At 34.8% G+C, this 26,522-nt stretch overlaps 2 protein-coding genes and 2 non-coding genes across 7 annotated transcripts; 1 reads left to right on the plus strand and 3 right to left on the minus strand.

The window, feature by feature from the left end:
- Window positions 1-705: 705 nt before the first annotated feature.
- On the minus strand, window positions 706-787 carry TRNAS-AGA (transfer RNA serine (anticodon AGA)). Its single transcript has one exon. It is a non-coding gene; the product is annotated as a tRNA-Ser (tRNA).
- Window positions 788-1,090: 303 nt separating this feature from the next.
- LOC111876486 (uncharacterized) lies at window positions 1,091-6,627 on the minus strand. The gene is made up of 22 exons (XM_023873009.3): window positions 6,369-6,627; window positions 6,159-6,239; window positions 5,615-5,658; window positions 5,459-5,522; window positions 5,192-5,306; window positions 5,027-5,094; window positions 4,845-4,942; window positions 4,565-4,736; window positions 4,277-4,499; window positions 4,071-4,197; window positions 3,877-3,986; window positions 3,718-3,810; window positions 3,507-3,638; window positions 3,274-3,407; window positions 3,126-3,200; window positions 2,972-3,036; window positions 2,710-2,815; window positions 2,542-2,613; window positions 2,424-2,463; window positions 2,089-2,336; window positions 1,827-2,004; window positions 1,091-1,753 (listed from the first exon to the last, which is right to left on the minus strand). Exons 2-22 carry the CDS (start codon window positions 6,216-6,218, stop codon window positions 1,236-1,238), a joined length of 2,742 nt encoding a protein of 913 aa, XP_023728777.1. The 5' UTR covers window positions 6,219-6,239; window positions 6,369-6,627; the 3' UTR covers window positions 1,091-1,235.
- TRNAS-AGA (transfer RNA serine (anticodon AGA)) lies at window positions 6,627-6,708 on the minus strand. Its single transcript has one exon. It is a non-coding gene; the product is annotated as a tRNA-Ser (tRNA).
- Window positions 6,709-17,272: 10,564 nt separating this feature from the next.
- On the plus strand, window positions 17,273-21,588 carry LOC111876485 (ubiquitin-activating enzyme E1 1). Of its 4 annotated transcripts, none has more exons than XM_023873005.3 (6): window positions 17,273-17,450; window positions 17,682-18,091; window positions 18,187-18,404; window positions 18,500-20,163; window positions 20,262-20,694; window positions 20,780-21,588. In XM_023873005.3, exons 2-6 carry the CDS (start codon window positions 17,698-17,700, stop codon window positions 21,374-21,376), a joined length of 3,306 nt encoding a protein of 1,101 aa, XP_023728773.1. In that variant the 5' UTR covers window positions 17,273-17,450; window positions 17,682-17,697; the 3' UTR covers window positions 21,377-21,588. The 4 variants fall into 4 exon arrangements, with proteins under 4 accessions (XP_023728773.1, XP_023728774.1, XP_023728775.1 ...); XM_023873006.3 differs by having other exon boundaries at window positions 17,685-18,091; XM_023873007.3 differs by having other exon boundaries at window positions 17,274-17,450; window positions 17,832-18,091.
- The last annotated feature ends 4,934 nt before the right edge of the window (window positions 21,589-26,522 follow it).

Below are 26,522 nucleotides of genomic sequence, written 5' to 3' on the forward strand. Positions count from 1 at the left end.
CTCTCTCTCTCTCTCTCTCTCTCTCTCTCTCTCGTCATCGTCTTCGTCGTTTGGGAGGGGGACAACGTCGTCGCCTCCTATAACTCGACTTCACTGGAAACCACTTTGGATTAAACCTCGATTGCTGGCCTTAGGTTCCGTTGCTGCCTCAACTCAGATTTGTTCGTCTCCGAAGATAATGGAGAGTTGGAGCTTAGGAGAAGATGGCGCTGTTGCACAGATCATTTCAACGAAATCAGAAAGAGATGTTTCAACAACGGGTAGGCAACGCCGGAGAAGGATAGAGACGGTGGAGAGAGAACGACGGTTGTAGTGGCGGTTTCTGATGATGTGCATGTTCGGTGATGTGGAGGTTTAGAGTTTCAGTGTTCTTCATATGTAATGTAGAGAGAAAAGGAATAGGATGGGGGATAAACACACAATTTTTTTCTTAGTTATTGTCATATTAAAAAATAGAAAAAGAAGTATTAATTAATCACAATTATTACCATAATTAAATGTGAAATACATTAATTATAGAGATTATTAATGAATTTTATATTTAATTATGATAATATTTCTTATAATTAATGTCTTTAACATTTAATTATGGTAATAATTATGTTTAATTAATACTTCTTATATGTGTGTAGGGCATATATTAGAAAATCCCAATAATAAAAAACTGAAAAATAAAATAAAATAGTGAATGTAGGAGTAAAATATCGTGAGCGGCAGGATTCGAACCTGCGCGGGCAAAGCCCACATGATTTCTAGTCATGCCCGATAACCACTCCGGCACGCTCACATTGATGATGATAATTTCATTTAAAGATTAGTAAATTATATATTATAAAATTATAAACAACAGGTTACGGAAAAACGTGATATATACTTGTAAGCGACTTTAAACGAGTCAATATGGTATGCTAGGTCCATATCCATTCTTGGGCTATTTTGCTATGTTTAATCCGTTGCTTTACAACATGACGAAACGATATTGGTTAAAATCAGCTACATTACATTTGTTGTTTTACCTTATATTGGTTAAAACCATCTTATATAATTCATTTGTTTTCTTATTAGTCTTTAAAGAGGGTAACACGAAAAGTGGGCAACATTTAAATCTTTGTTCATTTCAAAGTTAACCACAATATATAAAATAAACCATACAAGAAGAAGAAGAAGAGTCATGTCTACTTTGACGAGCATGGCATTAATGAAAACTTTTCAAAATGAAGAAAGGCTAATGAATCTCAATCACAAGAAGTAACAGAAAGAGCAACCCTCAGATCATTTGAAGTCCCACAAATATACATCCTATGAGTCTCAATCTCCCCCTGTTGGTGACTCCATTGATTCCCACTCCCACTGCCACGTGGAGCATAGTAGCTACTATCCACTCTATCACGTAAGGAGAACACGATCTCCCTTAACATGGGTTCGTGCCCATTCAATAAATTCCCCATGCTCAACACCTTCCTCCATGACTGGTTAGCAGAAGGCTGCACAAACATACCCGTTACAACATCTCTCTCATTCCCCCTCACTTCTTGCTTCTTTCTCACTTCATGAGAAACCAACCCTACTTTCCCCATTTTTGGTGCATATAAATTGTAGAATTCGTTGAAAATGGTTTGTGAAAGTCGAGGCGCGTTTAGGAATTTGCGATGAAGGGAAGCCGCAAGTGTTAGCAGCTTCTCCACGTGTTCGAATACAACACACAGCCGTTTTACATCTTGGATTATTTCCATATCACCCGGTAGCTTGTTCGCTGCCAATGCAATAAGTCAGATAAAAATAAAATGACTATTTTACCCTTGTGTCTAAAAAATTGTAACACATACCTTGCAAAGGCTTCAATGCAGAAGCAATGGTGAAGTATAATTGGTCGATTTTTATTGTCATGTTCTTTAACCCACCAAAGCTAGTCTGGTTAAGAGTGTCAGCTGCAGCTCTGAAAGCAGTACACACCATTTGCTCCAGTAATTGATGTGGTCTTACTGTTTCCAGATAATGAAGTATCTGTATAGATATTGGATGATGTTAGTTAGTTTCATTGATCATGGAGGGTAAATGTGGAAAAATTAAAAAAAAAAAAAAATGTACCTTTTCTCCTTCTCTGGTTGGGTCCATAAATGGCTTTTGTTCTGAAGCTGGTAGAGGAGGGGCATCGTTCCAAATTTTGCGCCATGAATTCCCGGATTCTGACATTCTGTCTGAAAGTTTTCCTTGAGGTGGCCATTTGTCTCCTGAGGGCCCACAACTCTTATCATCTTCCCAATCTTTTGGAGAATGCCATCGAATGAAATCTTCAAAAACAGCGTCTGGATTTGCTGCTTTAAATGCTGACATATCTTTTTTTTTTTTTTTAAATAAAATCATCAAACAACAAAAAGTTAGGGAAATCATCAGAGAGATAAAAACACCATTTTATGTAGTACCTGAAGATAAGATGTCCTTCTCCAATTGCCCAGAGAAGCTCTGACAAAAATTATACACAATTTTCAGCAAGGAAATTTATTCCAAATATAATATCATATATGTGATGTGACAACTTACAAAAGAATTGCCCAAGACTTCAACTGCATGGAGCCTTTCTTCATGCATGTCTTCTGTCATAATTGGTGGATCCTATGATTTAAATAAATAAATAAAAAACTGTCAATTTATTCATTGTGGAGATTAAAAAAAGAAAAAAGAAAGATAGCAAGTGAAAATCAGATGAACCTGAGTAAATGGAGCATGCATGTTGTCATGTGATTTCAAAAGCATCAAGGATTCCACCACACCTGCTGATCCCCTCCTCTTACCAGATGTCATAAAAGTTGGGGTGCTACAAAATACATAACAAGAAAAGGTAAAAAAAAATTAAAAATGATGGGAACTAACATGCAACAAATGAAAAGAACTTCATATACCGATAATGGTGTACATTAACGTTCAATAAATAAATAAATAAAAACAAGGAGCTCTCACTTGCTTATTTCACCTGTCACTTTCCTTCACTAAACCTTCTTCTTTTGCTCCTGATGGATAAGAAAAGTCTTCATTAGCCTGCACTTCGGACAAATAAACCATTAACACAAAATATAAATCATAATCTCTTAGCTTACAAACAAAAACAAAATATATATCAAACCCACCTCAACACTAGGAGTATCACTACTGTTGTCACTGGTACTATCTTGTTGACGTTTTTTCTCAATACATATTGCAAGCTGTGAAGCAAATATTGTAAAAAAAAACGTTTATAAATATAATGATACAAAAAAATAAGAACAAAAGAATTACCATTTGCAGCTTTTGGTGAACTAAACAGGTTGATAGATCAATTGCAGCTTTGGTTGGCATTCGTGGCAATGGTTGTGACTCTTCCCAACACCAACGTATTTCTCTAATAAACTCTATCCATAGTACAGAAATGGCTGAACAACATAAATGATAAAATAACAACAAACTTTTTTAGTACTAATAAAAATATTTGATTCACTACTTTAAATTTTACTTTCTATATTAGTCCATACCACGTATGTTGCAGTCTCCAAACCATAATGAGTGTAAACAAAACTGAGCAAACAGAGTTTCCAAAGGAGCCCCCTTAATAAGTCTAGAACTCTTGTGTCTCCCTTCACCTTCAGGTGAAATGAGTTCAGGTCCTGTAATCAAAACATTTTATATTATTTTTACTTTTAATCTCTTTTCATTTTCTTTCTACAACATGTATTTACTATTTACCATCATGACAAAGATCTTTAAGCACACGATCAAGAACTGTTGGCGGAGGAATTACTGCAGATGACCTCAATTTGTCAGATCCTGATGTTTCAACTGTAAAAACAGAAAAGTCAGGATTCAGGAAACACACACACACAAAGAGACAGATAAGTATCAGACCTGACACGAAATCTTCCATGAATTTAACATCCAAGGACATGGCTAATGCATCAATCAGAAGGCGAAGTTGTGAAGCAAATCCAACCATGTTTCCAGTATAATCACCAGTGCTATAAGACAGAATTGTGTCATTTCATAATTCATACATATGTTGAAACTAAATTTAACAACATAATTCCAATTCCATTCCTTACAGATAAGAAGAGAATTCGGGAACAATGAACCAATTTTGAGCATCATGAATAGAGGCATTTTCAAGTTCAGCCATCTCCATGGAGCTTTCCACCATTTTCTCTCCCCACATAGCAACCAGTTCAAAAGCTGCACACATTCTATGCAATTATCAGTAACAAAAAAAAATAGTTACATTTCCCCATTATACACAAATATATTATTTTACCTTTTACAGGGTCTTCTGCAGTGTACCACTCACTCCAAGGACAATCATCATCCCATTGTAGTTTGTTTCTATTATCACCTCCATTATCACCTCCAGATTCAGTAATCTCAGACTCAGAATTTAGCACTTCATTGTCTTCATCATAAGGAAGAGTCTTGTATGTTAATTTCATGGTGAAATGGACTTTGAAGAAATGTGTCGAAAGGTCTGATGATGAAAAGGCCTACAGCATTACGATTCAGTTAGAGAATATTCTTTAAAGAAAGCAGAATGAGAGAGGCGACTTACAAATTTAGATACAAACAGCTCATATAATCCCTCCAAATGCATGAGTTTTACAGGAACTTGAGTGGAAATAAGATCTCCTTCAAATCTTCGAGTAAATACTGTCCCCATATTTTGGATACCAATATAAGCTTTTCTAGAAGGATCATGCACTGGGACAAATGCTGGCCACAAACTAAAATTGTTCCATTGTTCATACAATCATCAGAACTCAAATGTAATGTAATTAAAACCAAATTGAGTTATTTCAAAGAAAAAAAAAGAAGGAATAAGTGAATCCCACCTGGAACAATTTGAGAATGCTATAGCAACTGCACTTAGAAGCTTGCTAGCCTCTGGTGAATCAAGAATAACACCACTGGCACTTTGGGGTGCGATTACCTGTTTACAGTTGAAACATAAGTGCCTTTATATTTAATTATTTTACAGTATGATATGAACATTAAGATGATGAGCTAAAGATACCATGAATTCTTTCACACCAAAAGACAATTGCAGCTCATGTAAACTGGAACTCCAATCTACAGCCTTTCCTGATTGATATAATGCAACAACAAATATGATGACATTTGCAAAAAAGAGTGCATGGTGAAACTGAAAGTGAAACCTGGAGAGGTGTTTAATGTATACCAGCATTACTAATTTCAAAGTAGTACTCCATGCAATAGTTTTTCATAGCATATTTCAGCTCGGATTTCACTTTATACAAATTCTTCAGCTCTCCCAATGAAACAGCTCCCTTTTCCTATAGAAAGAGTGTACAAAAGATATATCAATGGTGATTGATTTTCTTTCCAAGATGCAATTAACAAATAATTAAACTTTGTATCGAATACTAGTATAATGTTTTCATCCATTAGTAAACAAATATGCATACTGGAGTAAGATCAAACATACCAACAAGTTTTTGGGACCACTTGATAACCATTGTCGACAAACAGCCTCAATTTCAGAAATAAACCTATAAATAACAAATTTAGTAAAATTTAATTCTTCCACTTAAATTGAGAAATGAATATGCATTGAAGTATTAAGAGAGATATATGTTGATACCTTTCCCATGAAGAGGCTAGGGTAAAGTCATCAAAATGTTCAAACTGCATGGTAATAAACAATCAAGGAAAAGTTATTTCTACTTGGAAGGACTCTCTGAAAATGTTCTTTATAATAATCTTTCTTACTTCGCTTCTAATATTAATAAAAATGCACAGATAACTATCCAGCCTAATATATCAAACACAAACTAACCAAATTTGTAATCCTTTGAGCATCAATTTGAACACTTCCCATCAATAAAATTTGATATAAAACATCAAAGTTGCTTATATGGTTTTTATAAAACATTAGTGACATACTTCATTATCCCTTTCCTTATTTCCAATAAGAAACAACAGATAGCTATGCTTGATTCTTTATGTCAAACAGATACTTTCCAAAAGAAAATTTGATTTTGTTAGCAATTTACTACGGACATTCTTTTTCTATATGTAGCAATTAACAGTGCATAACGTAACCCTTGATTTTTATTCTCAGAACTTCACAATCAGAGAAGTTTTTAGTATAATTGGCAAGTTTAGTCACCAGAGTCGAAGTGTACCTCTTCTTCTTCTTCGATGTCGTCTTCCTTCTCATGCTTTTTCTTGCTCGATGATGCCATTAAATGCCTAAGATCAACGTCCTGTTGTTATTACACAACGACATCAAACAAGATTATGTTACAATTAAAATCAAACAAATCCTAAATCACATACTAACGACCAAGATATCAAAACAACGAGGTGAGCATAAATAGACAATAGAAACTGACCTAATTATAAAACGCATGGATGGATTAGTAGATTAGCAATTCAACATGTAAAACCAGTAATATGAATGGATGAAAAACCTAGTGAATTACGATTCAACTAGTAAATTACGAATAAACTCCCACTAGAGATAGTTGATGATGATGAAAACGATCAACGGGAAGAGAGACGAGATCTGGTGTTTGACATAAAGGTGCAAAATTAACGTCCGTTTTGGGTTTTGGTCGACACCCAAATTGTCTGTAAAAAATAAAACTAATCGTGAGCGGCAGGATTCGAACCTGCGCGGGCAAAGCCCACATGATTTCTAGTCATGCCCGATAACCACTCCGGCACGCTCACATTGATGTGACGTTTTTCAACAAAATAGATTATTAAATTACTTTGACGGATGCATGGTGTAAAATAACAACCTATTTTGTCCAATTTTCGTAATAAATAGTAGGTTTACTTACTGGTTTTCTTTTCTTTTTGTTTGATGATAACTAATTTCTTGATCGAAATCTTTTTTATCCTTTTACATGATCAAAGACTAATATATTTATTTGTTTAGGGTCTCCGGTCTTAAAGAAAATTTAATCAAAGTTTAAGGTTTATAGAAATCCTCTCATATAGCTAAGCCCTTGGAATATTTGATGAAATATACCTTTTTCTTTTAATTTTGTTTTGGAACTCGCAAATTGACATGTTTTGTCCCATGAGGTGTTTTAGAGTTATATAGTGTTTTTGCTAATATATTTTGATTTTCTTGAACAATATTGAATAGATATGCATGTAAAGAGAGTTTTGTAGAATGACCTTGAAACATCCAAAAATTATGACCTAAAAATTTTATTTTTGATTTAAATAAAAACAATATTCCAAACATTGTTTATACATCCCAAACAAATAAACATGTCAAATATCATGAAAATCAGAGTATGTATCGTAAACAGAATCCATATGGTGTGTACGATGCACTCAACCCGAGCTCTTCCCCTTGGAATCGGAAGTACCTAAAGCATAAACTAAAAATTGTAATCACAAAACTTAGTGAGTTTCCCAAGATACTACATACCAAACATATCATATAACGGGCCCCGCCCAATGTTATACATGCCTCGCCCACACTCGCATAACGAACCTCGTCCAATAAACATACATATGCAAGCACATACAAGTATCACACAGACAAGAAGTATATCGACATAACCAATCAAGGGACGGCCTTGGTGCCTTAGACCCGCTAAACCCAATGAGGAAACTCACCTCGCAAAGCTAAATGGAACGAATGATCCCTGACTGCTGGTCCTGCAGCTTCCCGAGCTATCAATTGCCACATAAAACTAATTAACATTTGGGATCTACAACATAACCAAAAATCTCTACTTGGGGTAAAAAGACCATTTTATCCCTAACTTGGTCCAAGAATGGAGCCCATTACCACAATCCAATGGGCCCAAAAGTTAAACAATCCAACAAGGCCCAAAATATGGCCCAAATTCCAACTGGGCCCAACTCCTTTACATGGGCCTTAGCCCAAGGCCCAATAATGCTCCCCTAGCCCAAAGGTTCGATTTCAGATGACCCACTAAGGCCCAAAACATCAATGTCCATGGAAGTAGCCCAAACGAGGCCCAAGAGACGCAAAGCCCAATTCATTGAGTACGTGGGGCGTACTCAACTGCACGCTAGGCGTATAGGCTGCATGGATTGTACGTTGCATGTACGAGCTTGTACACCCAACGTACTCACTCATTAAGCCATATTTCCAATACACTCTTAAACCCTTAAGTCTAAGGGTCCAAATCACAGATTTGAGTCATATGAAGTGTCTTAAACCATAAAGTCGTGAACTTGGTGGCTTTGCATGCCCCAAATGAACCCAATCATGAAATATCACACACTACTTCCATAAAATGAAATCAACCACATGCATGGATGGTTCAAAGCTTAAAAGATGGCAAATTTATGATTATAAGATCAAAAGAACACCAAGAGTACCAACTCTAAGCTTCATAAATGACAATAATCCACAAGATCTCATCTATGGAACCAAAAAGGTCAAAAAACTCAAACAAAGGAGATATAAGCATTCACAAAGCAAGTTCTGAGTTTTATACCTCAAATGAATGCCAAATGATGATGATAACCCATATCTTTAAGCTCAAACTCCAACAACTCTTCTTCACCAACTTATTCTTCTTCCTTCCAAGGCATCAAACTAGCAAAAATGCACTCCACAAGGTCAATAACACACCAATATGATAAAGGGTTCGATATTAGGGTTTCTGGACAATAGAGGCTGGTAAGGATGTTAACACATAGGACTTAATGACATTATATAAGGCTTGAACCCTATACATTAGGGTTTTGAGTTTGGCCATGTAAGTTAAGTGTACATGCATGCCTCCATAAGCTCACACACTCACAAGGATGATGGTATACACTTTTAGGGTTTTCTGGACAGATGAGGCTGGTAAGGAGGCTAACCAAGAGACTTAAGGCCTTTAAATAGGGTGCAACACCCTAAAAATTATGAATTCCTTCCCAGCTGCCAACTCGCCGAGTTGGTTCATTAATTCCCCTCGGCCAAAGTCCACTCAACATGCCGAGTTGAAGCTTTCAACTCGCCAAGTCCAACAAGAAAAATCAATAATTTAGGGGAATAAATTCATACCGGAACCAAGCGTTACAAAAAGTCATTTTTAACACTTATTATCTCTAAATTGACTAGCTTGAATCTACGGGCGTTACATCATTATAAGTGTCACTAAAGTCTTACACATAATAGTCGACCCTAATGAGTTAAGTACTAAAATAAGCCCAACTCTTATATAGATGAGCCAAATACTTGCTGCAAACATAATACAATAAATAAGCCCAATAAAATAATTACGGCCTAATTCACGAACAAACATAATTTGTAACACCCTCAGATTTGGGCCAGTCAACTAAGATATAATAAGCGTTAAAAATAATATTTTTTTATAGAAGATTATCTATTATAAATAAACTTAACTAAAGTAATAGTTAGGGTCAACAATTATAACATGTTTGATGTAATGAAGAAGAATTATTTAAATACTATATGTTTCATGATTATTAGAATATAATAAAATCGGAAAAATCAGTCAAATCGTTCGTAAATCGTAAAAATAAGTGCGCCAAAACATATATATATATATATATATATATATATATATATATATATATATATATATATATATATATATATATATATATATATATATAAGGTTAGGTTATTTTGTTTTCACTATCTATTGTGTGCATGTATGATTGATTCTGGACCAATCATTTTAGTTATTTTAAAAAAGTAATTAATACATATTACATGTTGCAGATATAATGAGTATTAATTACATCTTCAACAGTTAATATGCATTAATTACTTTCTTAAAATGACTAAAATGATTGATCCATAATTAATCATACATGCACACAATAGATAGTGAAAACATTTGAACCTAACTCTTTCTCTCTCTCTCTATATATATATATATATATATATATATATATATATATATAATATTTAGAAAGTACATGTCTTCCTGATCCCGAAAATATAAATTTCGTAGAAATCCGACTCCGTATGAATTAGATATAATTTTTATAAAATATAAAAGTCAGTCAACAAATGTATGACGTAAAAAACCACGAAGAGAATAGTTGACTTTTAGCTAATGCAACCAAAAAGAAAATCGTAGTACTTCTTAAAATAAGAGGTTTGAGAAAAAGAATGTAAAAACGGAGTTCGTACGAGAGAGTTATGATTTTAGCAAAATCATTTAATTTTATAAAAATATGGACAAAATATAAATTCAAAATTAGCCGACAGAGTCTAAAGAACGTCCAAAACGGAGTTCATATGAAGGAGTTATAAATTTTAATAGTATATTTACGTATTAAAATAAAGTGTAAATCATATATGTATACATATATATATATATATACATATGCATATATCATTAGAAAGGTATCGACGATGTCGTTGTTATAAAACTAGTGTTAAGTACTTTCGATATTAGTTTAGTACAAATTTCATTAAATCTATTTAAAATAATATTATAAAAGGATGTTTAGTCATTTAAGTAAATATAGAGGGTGGTTTTTGAAAATTCAATTACTATAAATAAGAGCGTCTAGGCTCTCATACTTCTTGCACAATTCTCTTGAAAATTCAATTACTATAAATAAGAGCGTCTAGTTATTATGAACTTATAATAAATATTTGGGCTATTATTATGGCTTATATAAGTGTCATTATAATATCTTTTTAACTACCCGCAGTATGGGAATATGGTTTAAGGGTTGTTGGATTTCAGAAGTGCTATATGCCAAAATGGTCCTGCCCTCCGGTGTTTTATGTCTGGCCCTGTCTGTACATAGTGGTTGGAAAATATTGTTTAAACGCTTATATAATAATAATAATAATAATAATAATAATAATAATAATAATAATAATAATAATAATAATAATAATTCTAAGACTAATAATTGGTCACAGTAAATATTAGACTAAAATCTAGTAGTAATAATGTTAGGTTTCGTTGAAGAAAAGTATATTGTTAAGATGCGAAACACTATCCAAGTTTGGAATCATCACTTTAACAAGTGAGTGCATAGTCCCTTTCATGAACATGGTTTTAATACAAGTATTGATTGAAGTATTAAATATATGTTTATGTGTGAAATATTTGATGTTGTCTAAAATACATGTTAAAGAGCATACCTGATAATATATGATGAATTAGGATAAAGAGTAAACCTAAATTAATTATGAGAAATATTGGGTAGTATCTTATTATAAGTACGAGTGAGATATACACAGAGAATAAAACTCTAAATTATGTCATTGATCAGGGTGCATCGATTAAACATAGTTATTTGTCCCTGGTCTGAGAGTATGGATCGGGCACAGTCATTTGTCATTAATCCGGGAGCATGGATTAAAAAATAGTTAGTTGTCCTTAGTCCGAGAGTATGAATAAGACGTAGTTATTTGCCATTAATCCTGGAGTATGGATTTAGACATAGACGATTGTCCATAGCCTGAGAGTATGGAATGGGCACAGTTATTGATCCGAAAGCATGGATTAGATCCGGGAGTATGGATTAAGTAAAAAGGTAAATTTTAGATCCGAGAGTATGGACAGTGTCGTTGAGAGGATTGACGGGGTGGGGTAAGAGTTGTTTATACATGGTGAAATTGTATACTTGTAAGTTCAAATATATATATATATATATATATATATATATATATATATATATATATATATATATATATATATATATATATCAGTGTTGCAGAATTCCCCCTAATCGACCGATTAATCGCTAATCGGACCTCCACCGATGAGATTTATTGCTAATCGGCCACTATAATCGGGTTTGGTCAATACATGTCAAATTCGAAATTAATCGGACCTAATCGGGCCTAATCGGACCTAATCGGACTTAATCAGACCTAATCGGGATTAGTCATCGCAAGTCAAAGTCGGACCTAATCGCCGATTAATCACTTTTTTTAGGATTAATATTAGATTTATAATTTTTTGAATAATTAATGGTTCCCGATTAATCCCCGCCTAGCCGATTAATCCCTAATCGCTAGTCCACCGATTAGTGGCCGATTAGCGATTTCTGCAACCATGATATATATATATATATATATATATATATATATATATATATATAACATTGTGGGATTGAAATCTCTATGTACTCATCAGGTTTCCAACCTGACCCTCTCAGTTTATTTGTTCACAAGTATCAATATGAAGCTATATTACACAGATTAAGGAGATGTAGATCACTAGTGTAAATGAATGTAAGGTCTGTTTATGCTTATGTTTTATATTAACGATGACATCCAAACTTTTTAAAAGGAATAAAATACATTTCTTCGGAAATGCTTTGATAACACATTTATCATGTTTTTCTGTGAACAAATTCCGCAACATATTTTTTTAAAAGATACTATGATTTTCAAAATAAAGCAAAAACAAATCGGTATTTTTTGACCGTAAAAATGAAAATGTCACATAATTGATAATACTTTATCTCACCTAGCCACCCATAACTAAAAGGTCTAAGACAACCATCGGTCATTTCAAATCTATTTGTAATGTCACATGTTTAATAACAAGGTTTTTAAGCGACACGTTGCTGCGAAATTTTAACCAATAGGTTTGTATTATAATATTTTTTTTGGCATAATAAGACATTGCACACGTCCTTAAAACAACTTTCCTATATGAAATGTACCAAAAGAAATGATCATCAACATCAACATAAATAAGTGAAACTGAATAATATTTTATAAAAGATAAGGGTAAATAGTTGTTTAAAAATTATAAAATGACTATTACCTTGTTTCTTTACTTCTATGATAAGATATTGTTGCATGATAATAATAAAAGAATTGTCATTGTGCTTTATTAATGCAAGAATCTCCGGTTTAACTTCCTTACTAGAACTGTATCTCCCAAATAAGCTATTAGGCCATCCGTTATACCCACCACATACCACATATGTGGTAGATGCCGCATCAGCACCACAATCCTCTACCACTACATGAGATACCTACCACTAACACACCACTCCACATCATTATTTTTATTTATTTTTAATTCAAAAATACAATAAAATTACATTTTTTATAATTAAAAAGCATTCGTTTTTTTAAAGTAGTGTTTTATTAATTATAAAAATAAAATTACAACTTCAAACTACATTACTTAGTTAATTTAGAAAAAATACATTAATTAAAAAAACAAAGAAACATACATATAAAAAACCTAATCGTTGTTCATGCTATGTTGGTACAAATGTTCTGCGACATCTTCTCGAAGATTGAAACACGTTTCACTGTTATGAATTTCAACAACTCGCTATAAAAACGCATTCGTTCCCGGTACGAACTCCTCAATTGGAACGACAACGTCGTTCGGATCATACGTGCAAATCGCTCGACCTTCATCTTCGATAATCATATTATGCATTATAATACATGTTATGACCATTCGTTTAATTCTTTCTTTATCCCAGAGTCGTGTAACATATTTCACTACATGTCATGTCTGCTTAAGGACTCCAAATGCCCTCTCGATATTCTTTCTCGCCGATTCCTGTTTTTTTGTAAAAAACTTTGCCTTTTCACTTCGAGGAACCAAGTATGCCTTCATCAATGTAGAATAATACGGTATATCCCATCACCAAGGTAGTAACCGTATTTGTACGCGTGCCCGTTCACCGTGAACGTCATATCAGGTGCTTTGTCGGTCCAAATATCATTGAAAAATGGAGACTGGCCAAGAACATTAAGATCGTTGTTAGACCCCGCTACTCCAAAAAAGGCATGTCATATCCACAAATCTTGAGATGCAACAACTTCTAGGATGATAGTTGGTTCACCTATATCTCCTTGAGTGAACTGACCATGCTATGCAGTTGGACATTTTCCCAAGCCACATGCGTACAATCTAGACTGCCAAGCATACCCGGAAATCCATGCCTCTCTTCATGAGCCGAATATAATCTCTCAATATCACGTTGAGTAGGTTTGCGCAAATATTCTTCGTGAAAAACCTCATAAACACATGCAGAAAACCAATCTACACATTCAACGGCGGTCCTCTCGGATACTTTCAAGTATTCGTCAGATGTATCTAATGCTATACTGTATCCCAAATACCTAAGAGCAGCCGCACATTTTTGTATACTACTAAAACTCATTCTTTATCTAGCGTCGGGTTTTTGTTTGAAAAAATCATAACGAGATTCTAAAGCATTACTAATACGTAAAAATATAGCCTTATTCAAACGGAAAAGACGTTCGAAGGAGTCGTCGTTATAAAGACAATTATCGGCAAAGTAATCACGTACCAATAAGTCGTGTGCGGTTTGGCGATCACGATTGACGACCGCCCTTGTACTAGCTGCATTCGAACTTTCTTTGTCGTGAATGTGTTGCACAACGTTGAAGAATGTGTCGACGAATTCTACGTCGTCATCCGAGTCAAAAGCTTTTAGAAATTCAGTATGTTTTGTGTAATCCATGTATATGTGTTTTGTGGTTGTAGAGAATGAAGATTAGAATGAGGTGTAAGTTTTGGTGAAAATAGAAGGTTTATTTATATAGTGAATTGAGTTTGAAAAAAAAAACAGTCAAAATAGCCGTTCAACGGCCAAATAAACCCACAGCCAATCATGTTCTCCGTTTGATTTCGTCGTCAGGAACACGGAAGAGCACGACCACGGAATGTCGGGGTGGTGTGCACGAGTAGTTTTCGTAGCTAGCTAGACCACAAATTGCTTCGTGGTATGTATACCACAAGGTCTTATGCGCTTTGTGGAGTTATATGAACCACCCCACTTTTTTACAATTGAAAATATTTATTTTAAACTAACTCTCAAATGTGAAACAATGGATACAACCTCCGAGTTTGACATCACTTAAAAGATCAAAGTAGCACCACCAAAATCAAAACAACCGAGTAAAAGAAAACATAAACCCACCTCATAAAGCCGATCATTGATCATCATTATCACATTTGTAGCATCCAGCCCTATACCATATATGTTGACCACTTTCTCTAAAAGTTTCAATATTGGGGGATATGTATTCAATGGGATGTATAATCATAACATGAGTTGACCATGGTTTGACTAAGATTTTGTAGTAATAGTATACAAACCTCTATTTAAGTGTCAAATTCTCATTCAATTTTCAAGAAATTGATGTCACCAATACACATCAAACGTACAACTTGGGATTAATAATTGTTATTTTACTGTTCTTAAGGTCAGATCATTGGAACAATGTGGTGGTATAGGTTTGAATAGGCACAACACGTCATACTTCTTCTTTTCCTCTCTCAAGAAATCTATTCCTTCCTAGGTGTCTTAAAACCTAACCACCAAACCACCCCTTATTCTCTCAGTTCTCTTACTATGGGATTTTAGGCACAATTCTTTATGTTTAACATATCAACCTTAATTTTAGTTTTAATTATTATTAGATTAATAAATTTTAATAACTATTGTTTATTTAAAATATACTATGATTTTAAACACATTAAACTAAAAAAGTACAATTATTTAAACATAATCGATAACGTATATAAAACTGACATCATTTTACGTTTAATAACATATCGAGAAACACGAGACAGTCAGAAAAGATATAGAAAGAGCATTCAACGTATTATAATTAAGGTTTATTATTATTGGTGGATCATCACGTATGTGGTGCAAAGAAGTAGTTGGATAAATAATGAAACAATGTGTCATTACTCATTATGCACAACATGATTGTAGAAGATGAACACGGTTCATATATTCGTCAATTTGATTATACAAATATTGATGTAAATTTTAATATATTTAGGCCTGAAATTTCTTGAAGTTGTCTTCTCTCATATGACATGTATATTTGAGTCATACAAAAATCCATAACATATCCATAAATCATCAACTACAAGCGGATTTTGCTGGATAGATTTGAAATCGATTTGGAGACGAAGAAAATGAGTATTAATATTGTAATATTCGTTTAGTGATTCATGTTTTCGTAACGTCTTAATATTTTAATATTGAATAAAGTAAAATAAATTTAATATTTATTATTATTTTGTTATTTATATTTAAAAATATTATTTTAACTATAAACATTATGTTTATTTAATATATATATATATATATATATATATATATATATATATATATTTGTTAAAATAGATAAAGTAATTGTTGATGTAGCAATGAGACTCCTTTAAAAAGATTAGTGATATTGTATTAATGTAGAAGTAATTATAAAAGCTGATGTGACATGTTTAAAAAATTAATAACATTTCATTGATATGGACGACTTGAAAACTAAAATTAAAAATGTTCATCGATCTATTCCAAATTTAGATATTATTTAGTTATTTCCTTAGAAAGTCCTCAATATCGTTCAACTACTAACACCCCATTTGCTAGGATTTAAAATTATAAAATTGTTCCTTTTGATTCCATTCTCACAATTACAGGTTTAATAAGCTCAACCCAAAAATAGCAATTGTTACAACACTAATGTTGAGATAATTGCAAATCTTTAAACGACACAAATGAAAAGTTAGCACCATTATACTGATATAGCGGTCTATTGGATATGTAGTCAACTTGCATGACGATTTAAAATAGGTTTGAAAGAACATTTTGCAAGATGGTATTGGTGATCTTGCTTCATATATTAGTTTTCTAAATACAATTATTTATTTCAATATAAAAATAGCTACTATGAACAAATGAACAATAACAAGTGTTGATTACATTATAACCCGCCAACTTTTCAATGTATATCGGTAATTTACCATGGCAATATAATAATCATATTAAATTCTATAATTACAAAAAATTACTAGGCTAAAGTCAAGTCGTAAACTTAGTGTGTTTTTGATGATATGTTTTTGGAACCAATTATCTTAATAGCTTTTGATTTGATATGTTTAGTTTTAATTACCAAAACGTTTAACAAAGTTGATTACAATACAAGCATATGCAATCAAGGTCATTGCACACGTCCATGGTCCACTATGGCAGCCCAGGTCAACGGAAGTACGGAACAGCAATCGCCGTGAGCAAAAAGTCTATGCAAATATAAAAAAGTTAATTAGCTAATATAGTATCATAATGTAACTTTCATTAAATAAAAGTTTGTTATAAAATAAAATTTTTAAAAATTTCAATTTATAGATGGTTATTAAAAAACAAATCTAGTGTTAACAAATTAAATTATCATAATAATAAAAATTAAAAATGGTTTTTACTTGATCAAGGGTTAACCATAACTTAACCCCACTAAAAGACGACAAAAACCGGTTTAGTTTCTGTCGTTCCACGGCTAAAGCTAAGGTCTTCTGTCCTCCACCGCCTTCCTCCAACTCTACAATCACCCGTTAAAAAATGAAACCTTTCTCTCCTCTCCTCCACTGTTGAGAATTCTCTAGAACAGACTGCCAACGACTCCTACAAAGCAAAGAACAAACAACAGCAACCGTTTCACAAGAGAATCTCCTGCTCCAAGTTACCTTCAATCGGTAAGTTTACTTTCCTAATATCTCTTTCTTTGCTTGCAGTTCAAAATTACGATCGGATCGAATCATACCTTGTTAATTAATGGCGATTCACTTGACCAATAACCAGAAAAACCTAGGGTTAGGGTTTAGTTCGTTCTGTGTTATAGTCGCTGCTTGTTTGTTTCCCGATCTAGTATTTTCGCAAATTGTATTGTTGATTTTCGTTTCCATGGGGTTTTGTGGCGCTTTCAGCAGCTTTTTACTTCATATGCTACCTAAGAAGCGACCTGCTGAAGTAATAAAGCTAGACGACGATAGCAGTAGTGATAATAAAACTGATAATTTGCATAAAAAGCCTCGGGTCGGTTGTTTGATCTCTTCTTGTTCATCGATAAATTCCAGAACGACCATCACCGGGACGGCGGATTGTGATCAGAAGAAAAGCAGCGGTGGTGTGGAGTCTAATAGCAACAGCAGCAATAGCGTGGTAGTAGAGGATAATAATAGTGCGAGTAATATGGGATTTGAAGATGGGAATTTGCAGGAGATCGATGAAGATCTCCATAGCAGACAGCTTGCTGTTTATGGTCGTGAGACTATGAGGCGGCTCTTTGCATCTAATGTGCTGATTTCTGGGATGCAAGGACTTGGTGCTGAGATAGGTAAAATTGATGGTTTTAGACTGTAATTTCTTGATGTTTATTCAATTTGAGATCTGCTTTACCAATGGCTTCATATTGATATTCAATCATCGCAGCCAAAAATCTTATACTTGCTGGAGTCAAGTCTGTGACTTTACATGATGAAGGTGCAGTGGAACTGTGGGATCTGTCCAGCAATTTTCTTTTTTCAGAAAACGATGTTGGCAAGAATAGAGCTCAAGCCTCTGTCCAGAAGCTTCAGGAGCTCAACAATGCTGTACTCGTCTCCACCTTGCCTACAAAGTTGACTAAAGAACAACTTTCCAACTTTCAGGTGCCCATTTGTGATATTATTCCACTTGCAAACATATCACATAACTTCTAATATATAAATAACAAGGGTATTTTGGTATTTTTATGATTCTTCAGGCTGTGGTCTTTACCGATATAGATTTAAAGACAGCTATTGAGTTTGATGATTACTGCCACAACCATCAGCCTCCAATTGCTTTCATCAAGACCGAAGTCAGAGGGCTTTTTGGTAACATTTTCTGCGATTTTGGCCCCGAGTTTACTGTAGTTGATGTTGATGGTGAAGAACCACATACTGGCATCATTGCATCCATCAGTAACGATAACCCTGCACTTATAACATGTGTTGATGATGAAAGACTCGGATTCCAAGATGGAGATCTTGTTATATTCTCTGAAATTCATGGAATGACAGAACTTAACGATGGAAAGCCAAGGAAAGTTAAAAGCTGCAGGCCATATTCATTCTTTCTTGAAGAAGACACCACTAACTTCGGGACATATGTGAAAGGTGGTATTGTGACTCAAGTCAAACAGTCAAAGGTTCTCAATTTCAAGCCTTTAAAAGAAGCACTTGGAAACCCAGGCGAGTTTCTATTGAGTGACTTTTCTAAATTTGATCGCCCTCCTCTTTTGCATTTAGCATTCCAAGCACTTGATAAATTCGTTTCTGAATCGGGTCGGTTCCCGGTTTCCGGGTCGGAAGATGATGCACGGAAATTGATTGATATTGCTGGCAACATGAATGAAAGCTTGGGAGATGGAAAATTAGAAGATATAAATCCGAAACTTTTGCGGGATTTTGCATACGGGTCCCGGGCAGTTCTCAATCCAATGGCTGCCATGTTTGGTGGGATAGTCGGGCAAGAGGTTGTGAAAGCATGTTCCGGAAAGTTCCATCCACTTTATCAATTCTTTTACTTTGATTCCATCGAGTCACTTCCTACTGAGCCATTGGATCCCGAAGACTACAAACCTTTAAACAGTCGTTACGATGCTCAAATATCAGTATTCGGAGCTAAATTCCAGAAAAAACTAGAAGAAACGCGATCTTTCCTTGTGGGATCTGGCGCGTTAGGTTGCGAATTCTTGAAAAATCTAGCCTTGATGGGTGTTTCATGTGGCGCAAAAGGGAAACTAACAGTCACAGATGATGATGTCATTGAGAAAAGCAATCTCAGCAGACAGTTTCTTTTTCGTGACTGGAACATTGGACAAGCGAAATCAACGGTTGCTGCTTCTGCAGCTTCATTGATCAACCCTCGTCTTCAGATTGAAGCTTTACAGAATCGTGTGGGCCCCGAAACCGAGAATGTGTTTGATGATACTTTCTGGGAGAATTTGAATGTTGTTGTGAATGCGTTGGACAACGTGAATGCTAGGCTTTATGTTGATCAAAGATGCTTATATTTCCAGAAACCGCTTCTTGAGTCCGGAACACTTGGTGCTAAATGCAACACACAGATGGTTATCCCTCATTTGACCGAAAATTACGGTGCTTCCCGGGACCCGCCCGAGAAACAAGCGCCTATGTGTACCGTGCATTCGTTCCCGCATAACATTGACCATTGTTTGACTTGGGCTCGGTCGGAATTCGAAGGATTACTTGAGAAAACACCATCAGAAGTTAACGCGTATCTTTCTAATCCGGGGGAATATACATCCGGAATGAGGAATGCTGGTGATGCCCAGGCTAGGGATAATCTAGAACGTGTTCTTGAGTGTCTCGACAGGGAAAAATGTGAATCGTTTCAAGATTGCATCACTTGGGCTCGTTTGAAGTAATTCCCTTCCTCATATTCCATTCCATTACATTCCGTTCTTTCTTTTTGTATTTATTATATAATCGTATGTTTAACTTTATTAATCTGTTTTCTAGGTTTGAAGATTACTTCTGTAATCGTATGAAACAACTGATCTTTACATTCCCGGAAGATGCTGCCACCAGTACCGGAGCACCGTTTTGGTCCGCTCCGAAGCGATTCCCGCGTCCGTTGGAATTCTCTGTTTCCGACCCGAGTCATCTTCATTTTGTGTTGTCGGGTGCCATTCTTCGAGCGGAGACATTCGGGATTCCGATTCCGGAGTGGGCCAAGAACCCGAAGAAATTAGCTGAAGCTGTTGAAAAGGTTATTGTCCCGGACTTTCAACCAAAACAAGGTGTCAGAATAGAAACCGATGAAAATGCCACCACTTTATCCGCTGCATCTGTGGACGATTCTGCAGTTATCGATCAGTTAATCAAGAATATAGAACGTGCTAGAAAGTCTCTTCCTTCTGATTATACCATGAAACCTATTCAGTTTGAAAAGGTATACATCCAATCTTTTTGTATATGGTAATATGATATAATGCATTGATTGTTTGACTTTAACCAATTTGATTGAATTTTTGAAGGATGACGACACGAATTACCACATGGACTTCATAGCTGGACTAGCAAACATGAGAGCAAGAAACTACAGCATCCCAGAAGTGGACAAACTGCGAGCCAAATTCATAGCTGGCAGAATCATCCCAGCAATCGCCACATCAACCGCCATGGCAACCGGTTTAGTCTGCCTCGAGCTTTACAAAGTCATCGACGGGGGCCACAAGGTGGAAGACTACCGCAACACGTTTGCCAACCTGGCACTCCCGTTGTTCTCCATGGCAGAGCCGGTCCCACCAAAGGTGATGAAGCACCAAGACCTGACGTGGACAGTGTGGGACAGGTGGACGATCAAGGGCAACCCTACTCTAAGGGAACTCATCAAATGGCTTGCTGACAAGGGACTTGATGCTTATAGCATTTCGTGTGGGAGTTGCTTGTTGTACAACAGTATGTTTCCTAGGCATAAAGACAGGATGGATAAGAAGGTGGTGGATCTGGCGAGAGATGTGGCAAAGATGGAGATTCCGGAGTATCGCCGCCACCTGGATCTGATGGTGGCGTGTGAAGACGAGGAGGAAAATGACATTGATATCCCTCAGGTATCTGTATACTTTCGTTGACCACTGAATCAACATTTAGGGTTGACCCATTTGGTTGTGGGAATAATTTGAAGATGTAACATCTGTATGATTGCTGTTTTATACTTATATACATTTGTTGGGATAAAATTGACATTGTTGAATAGACATCTGTTTCAAATACTCTTCAACTATGCCATGTAAGAGTTAAATTAATCGTGCTTCTACAATAAATTTCTTTTATATCTTTGATACTTTGTAGTTTTCAATATTTCTTGTTTTACGTTCAAGTGGCCCATTACCATAAATTGGGCTTCCTCGGCCCAATATAAGCAAACCCCACTTTGTGACTTTGATATTGTTATTCACTTATTCAGAGTTATTCTGTAAAGAAAGCATTGGTCCCCAATGTCATCTTATGCGCTACTCCTACAAACACATGGAGCTTTTCAGAAACCAGCATTTCCTGTTTTTTACCTTTTGCTTTTACTACTCGCTTGTTTCCTTTCATACGGATTAACTAGAAAACAAGTAATTTTTTGTTCTTTTTTTTTTGTCTTTAAGTATTTATATCCAAGCTGATTGTCACATATATTTAACTAAAAAACTGATGTATTCGTCGATCATAATGGGTAGCATCAATACCTTGTAACGATGCAAATAAGTATATATAATTTGGAAACTAAAATTAGAATTAGAATAAATGAATATAATATATACTTATTGGGAAATTAATTAAAAGGAGAAAATAATAGATAAAGGATATGAAAAAGGGAGGGACCATGATACCATAAGTATGTTTTGCAAGCAAAGCTTAATTGAAGTATGTGATGTAACTGTCAATGTCAGAATACTTGGCATGTGAGTCCACCCACCCTCCCCAACTCCCACCAAAGGCTTAATTTCCATCGACTAATACTTTAATCCGTATTTATTCTTGTCTGCCTTATTTTTATAAACTACCAATAAATATACAAAAAAGGATAAACATAAAAATATAAAAAAAGACGGAATTATTTAACATAGTCACTTCGATTCATACCACAAAATGACCATTCATTTCATAAGAAGGTAATTGTGAAATACTTTTATAATGCAACACATATTCCTGACATAAAATACTTTTATGGTACTTCATTTCGTGAAATGACTGGCCATATAAAAAAAAATCTCAACTTATATTACGAAATTTGTTTTGCTGCTAAAGTTGCTATGTTTTTTCATATGTAATTTCTCTCTTTGGTATCCTTTAATCTTCAAACATGCTATAATCTTTATCCTCGCTATCTTTAAATCTCCAAACACATTTTTCTCAATCAAAATGATTTCATCATTTAGAATAGATCTTCGTACTACAAAGTCGTGAGAGACATCAATTATATTATGGAGTACATGTGGTTAGAGGTGATGGATTATGACATGGATTTTCCTTTAGATACAGGTTGGTTGATTTGCGAGAAAATTGTTGGAAAATGAGCTTATCCCATTTTGAAGACAATTCTTGAACCTTATACATTATCGAAATGGAAAATGATTATACATTTGTGTTGGTATATTGAATGTCTAAAACAGACTTATATATGTTGAATGTGATATTAATCACCAAACTATCATAGTTGAAAGAGTTAGATAAGAGGTTAAGTAACTTTTAAACAATCCCACATAAGTAAGATAGTGAAAAGAAAATGAGTTTATATATATATATATTAGTCTTGTAAGACTTAGAACAAAAGGGATCTCTTTGCAAGTAAGAAGGAGCAAAATGTGAACCAAAATTAACTTTGATTAACTAAACTTGTATGTGTTTGAGTGTCAAACCAACAAATAAAAGGGATAAAAATAATTATTAAAATACAATAATTATTGTTTGACCATATTTTCACAGGACACTCTATCAGTTGTACAAATTGTAAAAATGGGGAGCTTTGTTAACATCAATTTAAACTTCATAAATAAACTAACTAGAGAATAAAATTCAAGAATTAAAAGACATTTCCAATTTCAAATTCTATTCAAGTACTAGGTTGTTAGATGTAATATGGCATCAACTCATGTTTAATCTAGGTTGGTAATTAAGATATTAATATGCTCTAATATTTTCAATCGACAAAAGTATTTTACTCAAAACATGATCTTTAAGTAAAACTTCATTTAGTTGATCTAATCTAAATAAGTTCTTGAATAAAATCACTAATTGACTTTAAGTTCATGCAATTAATACCAACAATGCTCAATACTCCTCATATGCTCAACAATGTAGAAGCATCGAATCTTTGATTACACTTATTTTGATTCATTTGAAATTAAGTGTTTGTCACTAATTTCAGATCATAAAACATATACGAATTTCACAATTTGCTTAACAAGAATGACAAGAACTGGTGGGATGTCACGTCCACCAAACAAATTATACATTTTGTTTGCAAATAAAACGTAATATAATGGTAAAAAGGGGTATCGATCCTCGGGGAAATGGTTGTGTTCAATAAAAAATGCAACACAATAGAACTGGATTAATAAAACTAACTAACTACAGTTAAGCAAAATGACCAAAATGCCCCAAAGTGTACAGTTGCGCGGGTACCCTCGCAGATTTGTGTAACTGAGACTCCACCCTCGCAAATGTTGGAATGTTATTGGCTCTTTTTCTCCACTGCACCACCCCAGTACTCAATATTCCATTAGTCCCCTCCACACCTCACATGATTCAAATTTGGCCAATCATCTTCAAGCTTTAAATGTGGATAGTCCAAGCCCAAAATAAGAATCCAATATCCACCTTCATAAGCCCACTTTATCCAAGTCTTTAACATTTTAAGCATAAATCTTCTTTGATGGATCCGTAGAGCCCAATGACGCCTCTAAAGCCCACGGAGCCCATCTCCAAGCTAATCCACAATCGTAATGAGCTCCAAAGCCTTGCAAAATACCTCATGCAAAATAGAAAAGACTCGATACGATCCATGATAAAGAAAATAAAGAATATATAATGCAATACTAATAAAAAGGGCTAAAAATTCTAAAAATTCTAAAATAAACTATAAAAAAGAAGATAATAAAATAAACTATCAAATCACCCCAAGCTTAAACCTAACTTGTCATTGAGTTAAAACAAGACTAAAATGAACTCGGGATAAGCTGAGATAAAAAGGAAAAAGAAAGATACCCTAGAACTTGGTCAACATCAGTCAACATGGTCAGAATCAGTCTTGCGTGGACCTTACACATCTTCCAAATGATCCCCACTTTAGAGCCATAAATCACATTCGCGAACCACTTGAAGGGAGAATAGATCACATCTGGATGTGGCAACGGTGTGCAAGACAAAGGACACACATGATGCGCCCAGTGGGAGCACTTTAAATCACTAATGCAGACCATAATGCATGAAGGAAAGGCGTTTCTTCACACACGATGATTCCTACATTTTTCAGGCTAAAGTGTATGGTAACGACATAGGGTTTGCAGCACGGCCTCCGGCAAACATCCGATTCAGGGGTTTCTCCCGTGTACTGTTCTTTACCTTCTACCGTTTCATCTTCATTGCATTTTGTCGCCAAAATCAAAAATAAAATAAAATAAGAAAAATCTACTCAACATAAATCTAAACCTACAGCCTAAATCTTCAATCTTGAACTTATGTTATTTGGTCTTCGGTCTCCTTGCTGCTCGATCTTCTGTCTTCATATTTCTCTCCTCTTGTATTTATTTATTTATTTTTTGTTTTTTTAGGAGAGAATGCTTGAACTTGGATTTTCTTTTTGTGTTGCTATTTTCTTCATTTTTCTTCTTTGTTTTTGTTGCTTTTATTGAATCTTCTTTTTTGTCTTTACTTTTCCAGTTTTCTTCATTTTTTTTTTGTGTTTTCTTCTTGTCTTTCTTCTTGGAAAGTCTTAGGAATTTCACCATTAAACATAGTACTCAAATAATATGAAAATGGGGTAATGGATAGAGGCTAAAATGAACACCTAATGATCACTGACAGTATATCAAGATCTACTAAAAAGGGTGGGGAATGACTCATAAACTGGTGTTACCGAGAAAACTTTGGTCTAAAAAATGTGAATTAGGGGTCCACCTCAGAATTCATCAAGCACCTCATTGTAATGTGTGATAAATATAACCTATCTAATTATCTACTCTAGACTCCTAGAAAAATGTTGACCTATCTTAAAAAGGTGGTGACAATCTAACTAAGCAAGGCTCGGATGAGATCAAGAGTACTAATGTAACGACCCAAGTTTTTAATTTTTTTTTCACTTTTTAATTAATAAAACATAATTGCTTAAACCATAAAATCCCAACATAACTATTTTCAAATCATCAATTCATTACAGCTTATTCAAATCATCAGAGTGTCCCCAACCCTAACAGTGAAAGAGAGCGATAGAGTGCACACCGCGCCATCACGCCTTGACCTTGCCCTTGGGCTCAGATGTACCTGAAACAAATCAACAACCTGTAAGTGAAATGCTTAGTGAGTTCCCTAAAGCATACCATACACCACACATACACATACACTGTTAGCTAATTAAAGCTACACACATATCACATAAGCCATGCATACATAAAACATGTAATAGTGCCATGGGCTACCCCACATGGTTTTTACCTAGGACTGCCATGGGCTCCCCCACATGGTCTTACATCCAATGTCATGGGCTACCCCACATGGTCTTTACTTAGGACTGACATGGGCTACCTCCACATGGTCTTACATCCAATGTCATGGGCTACCTCACATGGTCTTTACTTGGGATTGCCATGGGCTACTCCACATGGTCTTACATCCAATGCCACGGGCTCCCCCTGGGGTCTTCATGAAAAAAACACAATCACATATCATATCAAATCACAGAATAACTAACACATATATCATAATTACATAATGGGCCGACCTTGGTGCCTTAGACCCATGGGTATGGTGAGAAGACTCACCTCTGACTGCTGAATACAACAGTTGCTTCCTTAACAGTCCTAAACCTCCCAAACTGAATGATAATATTAATCAATGTGTAAATGACTCAGGATAATCCCATAAATGCCCCTAGGGTTAACCCTGGTCAAGTCAAGGTCAACAGTCCATATTGACCTTGGCTTGACGAGTACAATTAGTCACTCGTCGGGTCCACTACTTCACTCACCAACTCGCCGAGTCACCTGAGGGACTCGTCGAGTTCCTTGATGT

This window comes from Lactuca sativa, chromosome 9, assembly GCF_002870075.4.
Source record: "Lactuca sativa cultivar Salinas chromosome 9, Lsat_Salinas_v11, whole genome shotgun sequence".
Lineage (NCBI taxonomy): Eukaryota > Viridiplantae > Streptophyta > Magnoliopsida > Asterales > Asteraceae > Lactuca > Lactuca sativa.

What these genes read in the sequence shown, in the direction of transcription:
- LOC111876486 (XM_023873009.3), bottom strand. Translation starts at nt 6,218, where the DNA reads ATGGCATCATCGAGCAAGAAAAAGCATGAGAAGGAAGACGACATCGAA. An exon ending in GTGGTCCCAAAAACTTGTTG is followed by an intron (nt 5,307 to 5,458) that starts GTATGTTTGATC and finishes CTCTTTCTATAG; the next exon opens with GAAAAGGGAGCTGTTTCATT. An exon ending in TAAAGATCTTTGTCATGATG is followed by an intron (nt 3,639 to 3,717) that starts GTAAATAGTAAA and finishes TTTTGATTACAG; the next exon opens with GACCTGAACTCATTTCACCT.
- LOC111876485 (XM_023873004.2), top strand. Translation starts at nt 17,530, where the DNA reads ATGGCGATTCACTTGACCAATAACCAGAAAAACCTAGGGTTAGGGTTT. An exon ending in AGGACTTGGTGCTGAGATAG is followed by an intron (nt 18,092 to 18,186) that starts GTAAAATTGATG and finishes CAATCATCGCAG; the next exon opens with CCAAAAATCTTATACTTGCT. An exon ending in AACCTATTCAGTTTGAAAAG is followed by an intron (nt 20,695 to 20,779) that starts GTATACATCCAA and finishes GAATTTTTGAAG; the next exon opens with GATGACGACACGAATTACCA.